The sequence below is a fragment of the Ambystoma mexicanum genome, chromosome 2p (assembly GCF_040938575.1).
Source record: "Ambystoma mexicanum isolate Mex_15411 chromosome 2p, UKY_AmexF1_1, whole genome shotgun sequence".
In the NCBI taxonomy this organism is placed as follows: Eukaryota; Metazoa; Chordata; class Amphibia; order Caudata; family Ambystomatidae; genus Ambystoma; species Ambystoma mexicanum.
The window spans coordinates 749164174-749181783 of NC_090923.1; the positions used below are offsets into that span (position 1 = coordinate 749164174).

Genomic DNA, 17610 nt, shown 5'->3' on the forward strand with positions numbered 1-17610 from the left:
GAGAGACCCACGACATCAAAGAAGACATCACAAATGTCATTGATGACATCATATGTGTATGTACTTTCCATGAAATGTGTACAAGGGATTCTTATTATAATGTTGCGAAAAAAGTGTCAGGGATCATTGCAATAAATATCATACCCTAATTAGTGCATTGAACGATGCATTGATATAAATAGCATCCTATTATGGGGTTCTATCTAGTATACTAAGCTACTCATGCAGAAACATAGCATTGTGTGCAGCGTACAAGATGAAGGTATAATATTCGTAATGTTAATATGTTGAATAATGAAATAATTGTTTTCTTAATAGATTTTTGTGTACTGTGAAATATGTAATAAGTAGCTAATAAAACCCATGTATTACATAATTGCATTACTATAGACAAAACACAAAGAGACAAGAACACATACCAATATGGGTTTATACAGGGAAAGTGAAGTTAGCAAAAAAGCACTGGTAGCAGAAACAATTCATAACCTAACTGATTATTTTCATGAAAATAAATGATTGCTCTGTTTCAAAGCTGCTATTTACCCTATGTATATGTATCACTTGATGTGATTGGATCCTAAGGAAAGTAGTGCGATTACAATGTATACAAATAGGACCATATACAGGGAAAGTACAGCCATAAAAAAACAGAACTATCAGAAAGTGCTGATACGTCTATTGATCATCTTTATGCACAAAAAGGATTGCTGTCTTTCAAGCTTTTGTCTTCCCCTATGTAAATGTTTCATATGATGTGACTGGACTCTAAGGGATTTACGTAAGAACCTACTTGAAGGATACGTCTACAAATAAAATACAATTTTTAGTTTGACTGTTACTGAAGAAACCATGTGGCCTAGATATGTCAGCAAAAGAAAAAAAAGTGAGCCAGACATGTGATGTCATCAGTGATGTCATCAATGACGTGTGATGTCATCAATGACATGTGTGATGTCATTCCTGAGGGAATCTGCCTGTATGTTTTGTATCCCTGGTAGGTGGAAAGCCAGGATCTGAATCTTGTGCTGGATGGACCAGTGCCAGATGGTTTGCGCTTCCGGGGCTAGGATTTCTGAGCATGTGCCCGCCCCCCCATGCTTCCGCAGGTAGAACATTGTGGTTGTGTTGTCGGTGAGAAGCCACACCACTGAGCCCTTGTAAAGCTTCGGTCACGATAGTGCACAGGAAGTCTGGTTCCACCAGGGGCATGCCCGTTTGATGATGCAGGGATCCACTAACACCAGGGGCTGGGAGATGCCTACTCTGTCCGACTAGGAGCCCTGGGCCTGGGACCAATTGGATGAGCGGAATTTCTGTGCTGGGCGCATGTGAAGGCACCAGTTTGGAATACGGGGGATGCAAGATGACATGGTGCCAAGGAGAGACATGTAAGAGCGGATCGTGACGGATTTGCTCGGTGTAACCGAAGAGCTTTTCTATTCTTTCCTCAGAGGTTTTCACTTGATTGTGAGTTGTCCGGAAATGTCCTCTGAGGAAGACCAAGCTGTGAGGGAGTCGAGCAGGATTTGCTGTAGTTGATGGCGAATCCCAGACACTGTAGAAGGCGTTTTGTGGTGTTGAGAGACTTTGTCTCTTGGCAAGTTGTTCCACGGACCAACCAGCTGCCCAAATACGGGTAAACGTGACAGCCCTTTCTTCAGAGGAAAGATGCTACAAGAGCCAGGCACTTGGTGAAAGTTCTGGGAGCTGACTTCAAGCCAAAGGGGAGAACACAAAACTGGAAATGGCTGTTGCTTACAGTGAACCTGAGGAATTTCCGGTGCTTTGGGTGAATCTGTATGTGAAGATATGCATCCTCGAGATCTAGAGACGCTAAGAGCTCCTCGGGCTGCACTGCTCTAATCACATCTTGCAAGGTTAACATCCTGAATTTTTGCTTTATGTTTTTGTTCAACACCCGCAGGTCTAGATTCGGGCGCCACTTTCCCTTTGGTTTCTTGACCACGAAAAATCTTGAATATGTGTCTTTTCCCCTTGCCAAGAGGAGAACCCTCTCGATGGACCATTTTTTTAGCATGAGACTTACCTCTCGGCGTAAGATGTGAAGGTGAGATTGAGACGTTTTTATAGGAGAAATGGGAAATGGTGTATGCTTGAACTCCAACAAGTGGCCGTACTGGATAGCATCTAGTACCCATCTGTCTGTGGATAGGGAATGCCACTAGTTGAGGTGGAATGCCACCTTTCCCCGTATTGGACTGCCCATTTGGCAGTCACTGTTGTGCCTTGTCTAGACAGCCTCTTTGTGAAGAGGAAGATCCCCGTTTTCTCAGTCCCCGTTAGTCCCTGTTGGAAAGTACGCTTGTATCCTTGAGAATAGTAAGAGGATCTATTGTATCCCTTGTTGTCACGAGAACCTGAACATCTTGAGTTTACGGAGAATCCACGAAATGAACGAAAGGGGCAAAAGGATCTTCTGCTTTTCAGAGTCGTAAGCAACCTTGCAGTGTCCGAATCCGCTTTCATGGCCTTCAAAGCCTCGTCCATCTTTTCACCAAAAAGATTCTCACCCTCACATGGCATATCCATTACCTTGTGCTGTACTTCCTGGTGGAAATTCGTGCAGCGAAGCCAAGCTTGGCGCCCGAGAACCATCCCATTGGTAATTTGTTTGAAGCCAGTCTCGGCCGGCTAGGTCTACAGCAATATTTATGCTGTGGTTCGATGCCTCTTCCCTCCCTCTCATACCAAAAGCATGGCCTCTTTACTTTGCTGCTCCGGCAGGTGGTTCAAAAACAGGGTAGGAATGGTTGAGCCAGACTTCCTGGCGCATCCTGGTCTGGGTTTGTGTCCCAAGTGCCCGCTCTCCTCATAGAAGGAGGCAGTAGAAAGGGTGTCCTGTGGAGCAATGTCCTGGTCCAAGTCAACCAGTGCTTCCAGCTCCCTGCATCGAGGACTAAATGCCCTAGGGGACAGGGGAGGAGGGCTAGCTGGGGATTGCCTTCTATGGCAAGTGCCCTGGTCTCGAAGAGAATCAGAAGTGTCCTTCTGCCGAGGTGTAATCTGTGGGCTTTCCAACGGTGGGACTGTTGGAGCCTGAGGCAGAGGAAGCCTAGCATCCAGCTGTCTGAGGAGGGACTGCAGAGTGGAGAGTACCTGCACCAATATTAATGAATGGGGATTTATGAGAGGAAAGTGTGACGGGACAAACCTCATGCCCTTTGATGTGGACTGTAAGAAAGGGGTTGGAGTTGCCTGCTGCAGGCCCAAGACAGATGGATCTGGAAAAGGCGGTTGTGAACCTCCTTCCTTGGGATCGGACTCAAACAGCCTGATCATCATAAGGAGGTGCCTCAAAATCAGATGCAATTTCACGTTATAGAATCTCCTCAGGTAGCATGGTTGGGGATTCTAAAAGAGGTTGTTCCGTAGGTGCAGTTGTGTGCTTTAATCTGTCCTTGGGAGACAGAACTCGGGACTCCAATTCGGAATGGACCAGCCCAGTAGAGGAAGTTCGCGTTGGCGGGGATTTTTTCTTCGTCGTCGTCAAGGAGGTCGAACGGGTGTCGATGGAGTGGTTGTTGACGGGCCGGTAGTTGACGGAATGGTCACCGATGATGAAAGGTCGTTGAGGGATCAGTCGTCGATTTAGTCGATGACGTAAATCGAGACTTTGATGGAGGGAATACTGTCATCAACATTGTTGTCGTTCCAGAAACCGTTGTCGACTGAAGGAGATGGTTTGGATGACTATTTGGATTTCATGTGATGTTTTGATGACTTGTGGCCAGACGAGGACCTATGGGACCACAATGACTAGTGATGTTTATTGCCAGTTGAAGACGATGACTTTGTCGACGAGGACATTGGCCTCGATCTAAATCTTTGTCGATGTCGAGAATTTTCAGGCTAAGTCTGCAGATTTTTGCAGGTGTGAGCCCTTCTCCCTTGGTTCCTCCAAGTGTGATGTGGAAGTGCCCCAAGGCGGCTGCTTAGGGAGATCCTGTGATCCTTCACCGCTCGACAGAGGCCTTTTCAGAGGTAACTTGGCCTTACCCTGACTGGAAGATTACTTCGTGTCACCTGTCCGTTGTTTCTTTGTCAGTGGTTCCTCAGACCCTGATCTTTGGCGTGATGGCAAACTCTTGTCTGAGGGAGTGGTAGCCCTGCCACTGTGTGATGCGCCGACCTCCGAAGCTGGGTAGGCTCCCTCATTTAGCCAACAAATCAGGTGTCTGTTACTGTCCTTAAGGGGTGAGAACCCTCGGCAGATATCTCAATATTCGGCAGAATGATTAGGGTATGAACAATAAAGGCACAACGGTTTGGAAGAGGTTCAAATCTGAAGGGAAGCTGCGGGGGCAGAGCTATACACTCAACGTGCCATTGGTGCTGCCCAAAGCACCCATAATAACACCGATGGGACGCTCAAGGTGTCACTTTTTTTCCATAGGAAAACGACTATTTTAAAGTTAACGCGGTTTTCGCAGCCTGATGACAGGGAATATTCACAGCATGTGAATCCATGAAAGATCCAATGCTGGAGAACTTCTCCTGTAAGTATGTCCTCAGTGATGGCTTTTACAAAGCTGCGAGGCAGGCCATGCAAAACTCCCCAGAACCAATAATCAACACCCACGGGCAGACCCCCTAGACTACCAGGGACTTAAAGGGTTGCAGACCCCCATGCATACTACACTTACCTTAGAGGAGCCCAGACTTAGGCCCCCTAACTGAAACGTGTGCATTGTCCTACCCAGGCCACCATCACTTATTTTGCGGAAAAGCAGCAGGGCTCAGCCCGCTATTGGTTATCTTCGCTTGCCTTCCCCATGTGGAAGTTGTTACAAGCAGCAAAGATTGGCAGAGGCAAGTGATCCAATGGCAAGAGGAAGGGGGGCATAAAGAGGGAAACATGAAGCAAGAAGTTGTGGGTTCAAGATAGGTCAGGAGGAGGAGGATCTGGCAGAGCAAGAGAACAGCAGGAAGGAAGAAGAGGCACATGGATGCGATTTCTGGAGCAGGTAAGGTACTGGTTAGTTGAGTGCAAGTGGTTGTGCGTGTGGGTGAGATAGGGTAACAAGCATGGCTTGGAGAGTGTAGGTTTAAGAAGTGCTTGTGTGAATTAAAGGATGTTTCAGTAGAAAGGTGGGTGGAGTAGTAGTTGTAGTGAGGAGGAGAGAGTTGTAGTGGGAAGGAGGAAAACAGTTCACGCCTGCATGTACTATTCCATGTTGATGGTATAGGAAGAGAGCTCACCATTTTCCTGGACTTCTTCCTCCAGATCTTCTCTTTTTCTTCATCCCACCAACCTCGGTTGAGCATATAGAAACGGATGCGTCCGATTGGATGGTCTTGCTTGTCCCAGTAGTTTACCTCATCTACTGAGCGGTAGGCCGAGCTGTCATCACTTGTGCTGTGGTGGCCAATTCTATTAAAAAAAAAAAAAAATGGCTTAAGACATAACAAAAACATGAGATTGTTTAGTTTACATCCAGGAGCAACAACTATTCCAAACATTCCAGAAAGTCAAAACAAACTAAACACGAAACAGGTTTGCTTGCCGATAACACGGTGGAATGTAGATCCCCTGCTGATCCTCTCCAGGGCAATCTGTCTGCCCTGCTTTAGGCTATGACAAAGTGCTTGCAGGGCATAGATTTGCACTGACAACTTACTAAAGACTAGTTATTTTAGAGGATGGGTCTAAAGGCAGATATAGTCCCACTTAGAAAGTGGTGGCTAAGAGGAGACTATGGATAGGTGAGACTGCCATTGAGGTTTGCAAATTGAATTTACACTTATAAAACAAAAATGGTATTGTATCTGTTGCGAAGTTACTTGTAAAGTAGAAATAAAGGGATTACTACATCTTGCCGCCAACCAGTTGCTTCATTTCAGGACTGGATGCCCCAGATATTCTTAGAAGCAGTGTCTGGGAGGCCCACAAAGTTTTGCGTTTCCCATCTGGAATGAACTAGAATAATGCAGACTTTGTGGCTTGCTTTATGCCAGAGGAGAGCAGCAATGTTTCCAATTGTGCACCTCTGAGTCAAAAAGATCTGTTAGGTGGAGTCTTCTGAGCTTATCTAGAGCAGGAATCAGTTCTCATAGCTGGACAACCAATTACTGAATGCTCCAATTAAATGTTCAAAAGCCTGGTGGACTAGTAAAAAGAGCGGGACACACTGGATGGTTTGTACACACTCAACAGTGTAGGTGATAAACAGGTGATAAACAGGTGATTACATATGTCAGTGTTGATTCATGCAATCCGATTCTCTTGGCATTATAATGGTTGGGGGTTGCACAGGCATTAAAGACAAAAAGGTCAACACGAACTTCAGTTGTGAATGGGGCATCTCCTTATTGGCCCTGTTTCACTAGTGCTCCATGTTTCACCAAAGTGCGTCACTGCATGGGTTTCTTCCCAAACATTCAGATGTAGTTCTCAAGCAAGTCACTGATGTACAGTTAAGTTGGTGTGATGTCATCCGAGTCAAAATTGACATTTGCACATCATTTTACATTGTTCAGTTCTTCCATTTGCATGGAAGTTTCTATCATTCTTCAACATTGTGGTGCATGGCTATGCAAGGTTTACATCCCTAATAAGAGACGGGTAAGGGACACTGATGACTTTTGCACTCAATGTTTCCCTCATTCTTCATCGGAGTCTTAATCAGGGATGCAAATGTTACTGATGCTCCCCTGAGACATCGCAATTGCCTCAAAGTCCATGTACACCAAGAAGCCTGTTTTGTCCTCGGAGTACTGTCAAGTGACAAGATGTGAATGAACTACCGATTGGTGGCAGACTAATTATAGTTGGGTTACAGGCGGCAACCCCCTACTATCTTGCTAAAAACGAGCCACAGTGTATTACAATCAAAATCAGGTTTGCCTAAAACCTTTACCCCATCCTACCAGTAGGAAATTTAGGAACTCTACCCCCCCCCAGTCCCCTTTAGAACATGAACACTCATTTACAGCCCGCTATAAGAAAAAACTGACTAACACCCGCGCCGTACACCTGATGTGTCCCAATACAATGGTCAGGCAAGGTCAGGAATTACTGACCATCCCAAACACACACCTGACATCTATTGAGCTTGCACACATGGATAAAAGGCGAGAGCACACACTGAGTGGGGAAAAACAAAGGAAACAGCAGTTCCAAAATGGCAGTTTAACCAGAGGAGAATGACGACAAAACAAAAAGGATTTTGCAGGAAGGGAAGTTCCCTTGACCTTTTTGACAAGGAACTGTTGCTTTCATGAACACTCAAGATTGGAAAGCTCAAGATTAGGAAAACAAGCTGGTGAATCCAGATTTGTGTGTCTGAGATAACCGGGGCCCTCCTGTGTAAATAATCAAGGCGGGGAGAAACGCCAGCCGCCATGGTACTGTCCTGGGCTCCACAAACAAAGCAGCGTCGGTGAAATCAACCCAGCCAGTGAGTTGGGGAGACCGATAGCAGACCGGTCTGCGCTGAACCAAGGTTGCAAGTGGCAACATTGTATGGCGAGCTGTAATGTGTAATGTGTGTGTGAAAATGAGCTAAAACATGGCACCGGTGCGCAGCCATTTTGGACATTAATGATAGTCTACATTTCTGTGAGCTCAGAAGGCAGACATGAATTCGGCACTATGAAGGATAGTTGTTGGATTGTTCGCTCAAAGATGTGCCAAGAAGGGAGTTTGAGATGTGTAAGTGCATTGATGACGGGTGCGGGGAGCGAGCATGCAGGGAACAAACTGAATTTTCCACTCTTTGCTTCCCTTGCTTGCCATCTGTCCTTCGGCCGGGGACGGTTGGCAACTAAGGGGGCAGGGATTTTTCCCCCATAAGAGGAGAGGTATCCAGATGGTAGAGAGAGTTGGAACCCCAGGTGATGGAAGTCTCGCTGAGAGAGGACGCTCCGCTCCAGACCCTGTTAGCACGTGGTACCTCTCTGCCTTGGGACTTGGTAGTGTCGTGGCTGAGATGAAGTTTTCTTCTGCAACTGCACTAACAGTGATCTAGACCTGTATAATCATTCTTGCTTGTGTGTTTATAACCAATTGCATTTATTCCAATAGTTATCTATATGTGTATTATGTGTGAATAAAGGGCCTGTAATAAGCCATTTATGTTCTAATTGTTGGTCTGAGTGTGTATCATTGCTTTCCTGAGTCCGATAACTTTTAGTCTGTGTGATAGGCAAGTGATCCTAAGGTCATTACACATGACGGAAGAACAAGTTACTCTCTTACCTGGTAACATTCTTTTCGATGGGATGGTCCGACGACATATTCCATATCTATGACAGTAATCACCACAGCTGTGCTGCTTCGGAAAATCTTCGGCGTCTGCGTCGATACGCCGCCCTCGAGGACCTCCTCCGACGGCCGACGTCACTGGATGTTATAAGTAGGACGCACGGCACCCGTAGCCTCAGTTGTAGTTTCCCAGAACGTGTGCCACCAGTCTTCTGCCAGTCTGACACACAAAGCCTTGTGGAAACGTAAGCTGCAATCGCATAAGAAATTCTGTAGCGGGGAAGGTAGGGAGGGAGCGATATGGAATATGTCGTCGGACCATCCCATCGAAAGAACGTTACCCGGTAAAGAGAGTAACTTGTTCTTCGAGGCGGATTGGGTCCTCCAACGTATTCCATATCTATGACAGACTCCCAAAGCAGTACCAATGCAAGGAGTTGGGAAAAGAATTTAGAAAATACAAATTTAGCATGCCCAATCAAATTGCAGAGTAAAGGACTGCCTTGCCAAAGGCCAGATCCTGCCCCCGGATGGAATCGAGGGAATAGTGACGTACAAAAGTATGTACCGAAGCCCAGGTGGCTGCATCACAGATGTTTCGAATAGGAACACCCCTCTGCAGGGTAGTAGAGGCAGCCAAACCCCTGGTAGAATGGGCCCATAAGCCGACCGGTGGGTCCTTACCCGCCAAGCGGCAACACTCGGAGATAGCCAAAATAATCCAACGAGACAAAGTCTGTTTCGTCACAGGCTGTCCCAAACGCTTTCTAGCGTAACCAATGAAGAGCTGATCGTCCACTCTGACCCGGGACATGCGTGAAATATAAAAGCTTAACGCTTTCCTAGGATCAAGCCTATGGAGCCTCTCCTCTTCCTTACCAGGATCTGGAGGATAAAATGCCGGAAGAACCACCTTCTGGCCTAAATAAAATTCCGATACCACCTTCAGAGGAAAAGAAGGATGAACTCTAAAGAAAACCCTGTCCTTAAAAATCAACACCTCCATCACTTCTTCAGGGAGGTCCCAATCCTTATACCTCAACCTTTCAGAAAGCAAGCGTGAAGGTTGAGGGACCTGACTTCTGGATGGAGAACCTGACCCCCCCCCTCCCGTGAGAGCAGATCGTCTCGGTAGGGAAGACGTCATGGAGGGCAGATGGACAAGTCGAGAAGGTCCGGGTACCATGTTCTCCGGGCCCACGCCAGAGCAATGAGCATCATCCGGGAACAGAACCTCTGTAACCTCCGCAGTACTTGCGGGATGAAGGGGACTGGAGGAAACGCGTACAGCAGTGGGAATGACCACTCCACCACAAACACGTCTCCTAAGGCTCCGATTGGAGGAAATTCCTGCAAGCAGAACCTCTCGCACTTCCGGTTGACACTAGAGGCGAAGAGATCCACATGAGGGGTCCCCCAAAGGGCGAAGCTCTCCAGGAGAATCTCCTGAGCCAACTCCCACTTGTGAGAGATCATGCTCTGCCTGCTCAGAGCGTCCGCCGTCTCGTTTTCGTCTCCTGCCAGACGAACTGCTGAACTGCCAAGATCGAAACTTCCTGCTGGATTGCCCAGAACCAGAGCTGCATCGCCTCCCTGCACACAGGAAGTGACCCTGCCCCCCCCTTTTTGTTGAGGTAGTGCATGGCCACCGTGTTGTCCGTCAGGATCAGGACATTCTTTCCTCGCACAGTCGGCAGAAAAGCCGTCAGGGCTAGCCTGACGGCCCTCAGCTCCAACAGATTGATATGGAGTCTGGACTCCGACGGAGACCAACGACCGCTGACTGTCAACTCGTTGGCATGAGCTCCCCATCCCGTGAGGGATGCGTCCGTCACAATCGTCACTTCCGGCCAGGGAAGCCAAAATGGAGCCCCCCCTCATCAGATTGCCTTCGTTGGCCACCACAGAAGGTCCCGGGCGACCGAAGACGGCACCTGAACAGGGTCCGACATACTGCCGGAGGACTGAGACCACTAGAGCTTGAGTGCCCATTGCAAAGATCATCCGCAACCTGGCCTCTGGCACCAGAAGAATGCAGGATGCCATGAGGCCAAGCAGTCTCAAGAAGTCGAACGCTGGGAGAATCTGGGCAAGTTGAAACTTGTGCACCATCTGCCGAATGTGATGAGCCCTCACCTGGGGAGGAAAACACTGCCCCAGGGACGTGTCGAGCACTGCTCCAATGTACTGGAGCCACCGAGTTGGTGTCAAATGGGACTTCTTTAAGTTGAGGGAGAAGCCCAGCTTGTGGAGGGAGTGGCAGGTGACTGACAGATGATCCAGGACTTGCTCGTGAGAGCGCACCCTGATCAACCAATCGTCCAGGTAGGGGTTAGACGTGAATCCCCTCTTTCCTGAGGTGCGCTGCCACCACTACCATGAGCTTGGTGAAGACCCTCAGGGCGGAGGTCAATCCGAACGGCAAGACCCAAAACTGAAAGTGTGTGAGTCGCCAACCGCAAACCTCAGGTACTTCCCAAGATCGGCACATGAAAATAAGCATCCTTGAGGTCGAGAGATACCAACCAGTCCTGAAGTTGAAGGGCCTGGAGGACATAGAGGACTTAGAGAGTAACCATCAATCCCCAGTCTTTCTTGGAAATCAAAAAATAAGGGGGAATACCATCCCTTGTTCCTCCAGTTCAATGGCGCCTTTCTCCAGCAGGGATTGAATTTCCTGCGCAAGGAGCGGATCCGGACTCTTCAAAGAGAGATTCCCCAGTGGATTGTCTTGAGGCCTCTGCCGGAAAGGAAGACAGTAGCCGTGGGTTACGATCACCAGAACCCACACATCCGAAGTAAAGCCTTCCCCCAACCAGCGAACCATGGGACCTGGCCTCATGACTGAGTTGAAGCGGCTGCGGCGTTGCCTGAGGGCAAAGAGGCAACAGCCCGAGCGGCCTTGGCACCTCAAGTACCTTGTTTTCCACCTGTGGCACTCCTACGGTGGCCCCTTTGACTGGCAGCTCCTCTCACTTTACCAAAGGATGAGTAATAACAAAAGGAACCTCCCCTCCATTGCCGTACCCTAGGACGAAAAGGCGGAGGTTGTCTAACTGCAGCGCCCAACGACTTCGCTGCAGCTTTTGAGGTCTGCAACCTCTCAAGGCTCTCATCAGCCTTGCTACCAAAAAGATGTTCCCTGTCAAAGGGCATGTTGAGGAGCCGGGCCTGCACATCAGGAGCAAACCCTGACTTCTGCAACCACTCAAACCTGCGTATCACGGTGCTCGCCGCCATGGACCGGCTGACGCAATCTGCCATATCCAAACCCGACTGAACGGCCTCACACATAGCATCCTTGCCATCCTGAACCATGGCAAGGAAACCATCCCGTTCATCCCCTTCGGGAATATGTTCAGCCGCCAAGGAAACAGTTCCACAGAGTGCGTGAAACGAGACAAGGCACAAATGGAGTTGGCCGCCTGAAGCACCATACCCCCTGCAGAAAACACTTTCTTCGCCCAGCCGTCAAAACGCTCGTCGTCCCTATCAGGAGGGATGGTAGGGTACAACGCCTACTTTGGCGGGGCCGTAGCCGCCTGCACCACCCAACTCTTCGGAGTAGGGTGCTTGGACAAGTAGCAGGGGTCACTACTGGCTGGGTGATATTTTTGCGGCAAAGACTTGCTCACTGCCGGGAGACTCTCCGGAGCAGTCCAAGCTGCTGCCACCCTTCTTTGCAGAGCCATATGGAATGGCAGTACCGGGTCAGTCGGTGGACCAATGTCGAGGATATACGTAAGGTCATCCTGAACAAACTCCCCTGGGGGAGCAGACCATCCTAAGTACTCGGTGACCCATGACATAAGGCGCCAGTACGAAGAATCGGCATGAGTGCCAGGCTCAGGCCTATAAAACTCCACCTCCGGAGGGGTGTCCAGCCCACTAGCATCATGCAGCGACTGCCTCAGGTCCTCAAACTGGCTTTGGCCCGAGAGAATCTCGTCAGGCACTGTGTCAGGCACCATGCCATCATCAGAGCCCTCATCCACCTCTGAAATGAACTCCAGATGGCAGTAAGAAGGTGGCACAGAACTGGAACCAAAGCCATGCTTGACCTTGGCCAGAGCCTTTCTAGGTGGTTCCCCCGAGCCACGGGGTACCCCCCGTCGACACAGCCACAAAAGGCATCGAGTGAATCGTCATCGATGACGGATGCGGCGCCGACAGCATCGGCGGCGTCGAAACAGGCCTCGAAGGCGGAGCCTCGAGCATCTCCCTCGACATCCTGGGCGCTGACGACTTCCTCGGAGGCAGAGCCTCGAACGAGGCCGTCGACGACCTCGGCGCCACAGGCGTCTATGACTTCCTCAAAGACTTCACAGGTTCACGCGGTCTCGAGCACGTCGAAGACTGGGACCTGGACCGGGCATGCCGAGAACGACTCCCCTTGTCCGAGCGGGACCTTTCCCTGTGAATCGTGACGACCACCCGAGCCCGAAGGCATGCGATCAGTGTCTCTCAGCTGATCACGACCGACCCCACTCGGAGGCTCGGACGGACCAGTGCCCTGCGTTTCGAGAATCGCCAACATTTTCTTCCCGAAGGAAGCCCATTCCTCCGGTGTCGCATGCTTGGTGGGGTAAGCAACCCGCCAACGGCGGAGTCCTAGGATGAGGACGGGGAAGCCAACCGATGACGGCGCTTGCGGGAGTGCCTCGAAGAGGCAGAGGAGTGGCGAGACCGACTCCGGGACTGAGACCCACTGGACTTCTGACGACGACGCAGAGAGTCGCCCCTCGAGTCGTCCGTCGAAAGCCCTGCAGACCTCGACTTCCAGGGCTTGGACACCTTACCTACCGTCATGGGACTCCCCGAGGCACCAGAGGCAGGCGTCATGCGAGTCAGTGACCGACATCTTGGACCCACAGTCCCCGCATTTCTTAAAGCCCGGACATGGTGTGGAAGACGAGGTAGACATCTTCACGAAGAAATAGTACACAAATAGGTTCGAAGAACCGAGAAAGCAACAGAAACTCCATAGAGTCGAGGTGCGCCGAGATTCCCGAAGCAAACACGTTCGCGGAAAAAATGGAACTGAGGCTAGGGGCGCCGTGCGTCCTACTTATAACATCCAGTGACTTCGGCCGTCGGAGGAGGTCCTTGAGGGCGGCGTATCGACGCAGACGCCGAAGATTTTCCGAAGCAGCACCCGTGTGGTGATTACTGTCATAGATATGGAATACGTCGGAGGACCCAATCCCCTCAAAATGCAAAACAGTGGTGCTGTGAGCAGGGTCTTTGTGCTGATATTGATGCCAGAGACCAAACTAATCTGAAGCTGGGACTCAGAAAGCCAATTTTTCTATGTTTTCTGACAGGTGTAAGCGTTGGAGGTATTGACGATAGGGACGTGAAACATTCATGGACACCAGGAGTTTCCTATTTAGGACAAAAGGAAGCTCTGCAGGCAGAGACTGTCCTGAATAACAATCCCAGGGTGGACAAAGAGTCCATATAATAAATTGGCACAGACTTGAGCATGTGGTGCAGGTTTGAGTGAGACCTGGGATACGAGTTTAGGATAGGCAAATCGGCCTAGGTGGTGGGGTGCCTACACAGGTATCTGTGGGAAAGGAGTGTTCTGCTTTAGGTAGATGAGGGTGGCTTGTGTTGCATGCCTTTAGAAAGGTGCATCAGCAGAATGCAGAGTTACAGGAGAGCGTCTTAAGATTGGAAAAGGAGCTGGCTGCTGAGATACAGATTGTGTTAATGCAGCAGCTTCAAATGAAGTTATGTCATGACAAGGCAGATAAATATCAAGCAGTAGCTGAGCGAGCTGCTGTAAGAGTCGCCCAATAGAAATATCAAAAGAAAAGAGGGAGGGTGAATACACACAAGGTAGCAACAGTGTTTGCCTACGCAGAGGTTGACTGGAACCCCGACCAATGAGACTGGGATGTGTTCGACAATACTAGTTCAGAGACTGGGTCGGAGAGGGAAGTGCTGTCCAAAACCAGAACCTGGTCGGAAAGAGGTGACTGTTAAACCAGTCAAGCATATGCAGGCAGGGCCAAATCCGAATAATCCCAGAGGGGGTTTATAGTGGATTTAACCCTAGAGGACCCTCAGAACATGGATGGTCAGATTATTCGATGGGGGTGCGGTGGGTCTTCTTGTGGGCGCAATGGACCCCGCAAGATTTCTGCCATTGTGACAGGAAACACATTCAGGAGGTTTTGCATATAGGGCCACCTCATGACGACGGGAGAGAACCACAAGTTTTGTAATTACAGTTAGCTGCTCAAGGGTGTAATCGCAAGTATCCGATTACATCGGACTGGCCTAGCGAGGAGAAGAAATGGTACACATTGAGAGAGGCAATTCAAAGGCTTAGGGAAGATGCCATGAAAGAAGCCATCCATGCTGAGGAACCCGAACATATGGGGGTAGTAGCGTTATCGGTCTCAGCCGAAATACAATCATTCGAACTGCTCTTCCAGCATATAAAAATGTCATTATGACTCTGCTGGTGGGGATGACCAGTAAAATAACGGATGAGGTGGTGGATGCCATCAGACAGTTGCCAGACCTAGGGGAATGGGACAAGACAGAAGAGAGACGGAGGTGAAGTGAGACGAACCCCTGGAAAGAGGTTATTTATTCAGATTTGTAGAGCGCACGTCAGCCTGGGGGCATCGTGGCGCTTGTTACAGACAAGGTCTTAGTTACATAGGTTACAATATTTGCAAACAAATACAATTTTTACAGTAGACATGTACATATTAGCAATGCAGTATATTTACAAGGATTTAAGAGAGTTGCCTATTATTTTGCACGGAATGCGTTTTTCAGTTTCCTGCGAAAAATAGGGAGGGAGTTTTCGGCTCTGATGTCTGCCGGAAGAGCATTCCAGGTCTTGGCTGCAATGTAGGGGAAACTAAGACCTCCGGTTTTGGCTTTTTTGATGCGTGGGATGCAGAGTAGGTTGGTGTATTGCGTCCTGGTGGGACGGGAGGAGGATGGTTTCTGATAGATAGGACGGGGCGGAGAGGGAGAGGCATTTGTGAGTGTGAGGATTTTGAGAGAGATCCGCTCTTTGACCGGGAGCCAGTGGGCTGAGTGTCTGACATGGGTGATGTGTTCTCTTCTTGGGATACTAAGAGCAGCCCGGAGAGCATTGTTCTGCGTGACTTGTAGTCTGTTTAGGTTTTTGGCTGATGTGCCTGCTAGGAATGCATTACAATAGTCCAGTTTGGCTCCAATGGTGGCTCTCGCTATGGAGAGGCAGTTGGGTTTTGAAAGGTAAGGCTTGATGGCGTTTAGGAGTTTGGTGGTGTGCGCAGACGCGTAAGTGATTGCGTTAACTTGTCTGGTCATTGATAAAGAGTCAAGGTATACTCCCAGTGTCTTTACGGCTGTGGATACGGGGATGATGGAGTTGTCAATGGAGAAGTTAGCGTACAGTTTGTCAAGTTTGTCTAGAGTGTTTTGTTGAACTAATATCATGATTTCAGTTTTGTCTCCATTGAGGCAGAGGCCATTAACTGCCATCCATGCCTTGATGGAGTAGATTGTATGGAGTGCCTTAGCGTCTTCGTTGTATGAACCTAAGAGGGGAAGAAGTACTTGTGTGTCATCCGCGTAGTTCGTGTATGTGATGCCATATGAGTCGAGTTTGTCAAAGAGGGGCTTGGTGAACAAGTTGTATAGTGTGGGTGCAGTGCATGATCCTTGGGGGACCCCGCAGTGAATAGTCGTGGGAGAGGCGTTGGCGATGTCCGAGAAGACTTTCATGGCTCTTCCCTCTAGGAAGGAGGAGATCCAGAGAGCTGATTCTTTAGAGAAGTTGGCCGAGTGTGTGAGGTGTGATGTGAGAGTCTTATGATCAACTAGATCGAAGGCGGCTTTAGGTGGGCATATATCGCCTTTAAAGGGGGGAGGGTTTGAGATTTTTTTAGTAGGTTGATAACTTCTGATTCAGTGACGTCTCTGAAGGAGAAGTCAGGTATGGTGGGCTTGTATGTGGTGGGTGGGGTGTTAGTGGGTTTGGTTCCTGTCTGTTGAGGAAGTGTTTTGCAGTGGTCTTTGATTTTCTTTTGGAGAAGGTCAATTTTGTTTAGCATGGCAGCTTGAATACTGGTACACCAGGCTTCATCTTTGATGATTTAGTCCGGAGTGTGATTTGGCATTGGAGATTCGTGTGTTGAAAGCGTTGGCTTTGGCATCGGTGATAGCTATCTTGTATTGGAGGGAAGATTGAATTGAATTTGTTTTTAGTACTGGTCCAGTTCTTTAGTGCTGCTCTTTTGTGGGATCGCATTGAGTGCAGTTCTTCAGTAAACCATGAGTTGGTATGCAGGGATTTCTTCTCTTTTTCCATTCGAGTGGGGCTATTTCGTTAATGGCTTTAGTGATGACATCATTGTAGATGTCTGCTAGGATATTGGGGTCATTAGCGAATGGGGAGCTAGCTTGGTGGTATTGAGGTATGGGCGCAGGTTGTCCTCTGAGGTTTTTTTTGCTTCTGACTTGTGCAGCGCCAGCAGGGGTTAGGGTTTTGTGGTTTTTGGTGATAGGAATACAGAACTCGATGGAGTTGTGGTCAGTCCAGGGTAGAGAGGAGTTAGAGGTGATAGTGGAGAGGCAGTTATGGTCTGCAATCCAGTCAAGAATGCGGCCTTTGGCGTGGGTAGGACTTTCTACTTTTTGGGTGAAGCCCAGATCATTAAGTTCCTTGGTGAGAGTGGTTGCTGATTTGTCCTTGGTGTCATTGAATCCGAGATTGAAGTCTCCTAGTAGAATGGTTTTGGTGGAGCTTTTGATATTATTGCTAAGGATGTGGATGATGTTATCTTGGGAGTCTGAGGTTCGATAGAGATTCTTGTGTGTCCAGGAAAGATGTTTTTGGAGTTATTAAAAGATGGAGTGCTACGAGAAGACATTGATGGAATTGAAAGCCGAGAAATGCATCAGCTTTATAAAGAGAGGGCTCGAAGGAAAAGAGCGGTACAAACAAGTGAAAAGGCAGGATGTAAATAAGCCAAATGGGGGCAAGATCCCTTCGGCACGGCCAGAAGAGGAGTCCATGGGGACGTCTTCACCATACCAGTGGACCTATGCTATTTACGTAAAGTGGTGAGCACGATATTGGAGACAGTGTCCAAATACGCGCATTCAAAATACAAATAGGATTATGGTCAAACTCCGGTAGCCGCTGCCCGAATTAAGGTAGACAGATGGCCTCATGTGAATGTGAAATTATTCTGACAATCAGGAAACATACAAGAGGTTTGCACCTTAATTGATACCGGAGGCCTCATTGATTCATGGGAATCTGAGATTTAAGCAGGCATTTTACCATTACTGTATTGGGAGGGAAAGAGACGCCCGCAATCAAAACCAGAGTGGACATGAAAATTGGTAATTTGAAACAAAATAAA

At 48.7% G+C, this 17610-nt stretch overlaps 1 protein-coding gene across 4 annotated transcripts in view; it reads right to left on the bottom strand.

Annotated features, from left to right (window-relative positions):
• The window catches only part of BCKDHA (branched chain keto acid dehydrogenase E1 subunit alpha), a 177876-nt gene that overhangs the window by 2894 nt on the left and 157372 nt on the right, over positions 1 to 17610 (bottom strand). For all 4 annotated transcript variants that reach the window (XM_069644388.1, XM_069644389.1, XM_069644391.1 and 1 more), the window contains one exon: positions 5221 to 5392. In XM_069644388.1, the coding sequence (XP_069500489.1) occupies positions 5221 to 5392 (172 nt within the window). The remainder of the gene's footprint in view (positions 1 to 5220; positions 5393 to 17610) is intronic.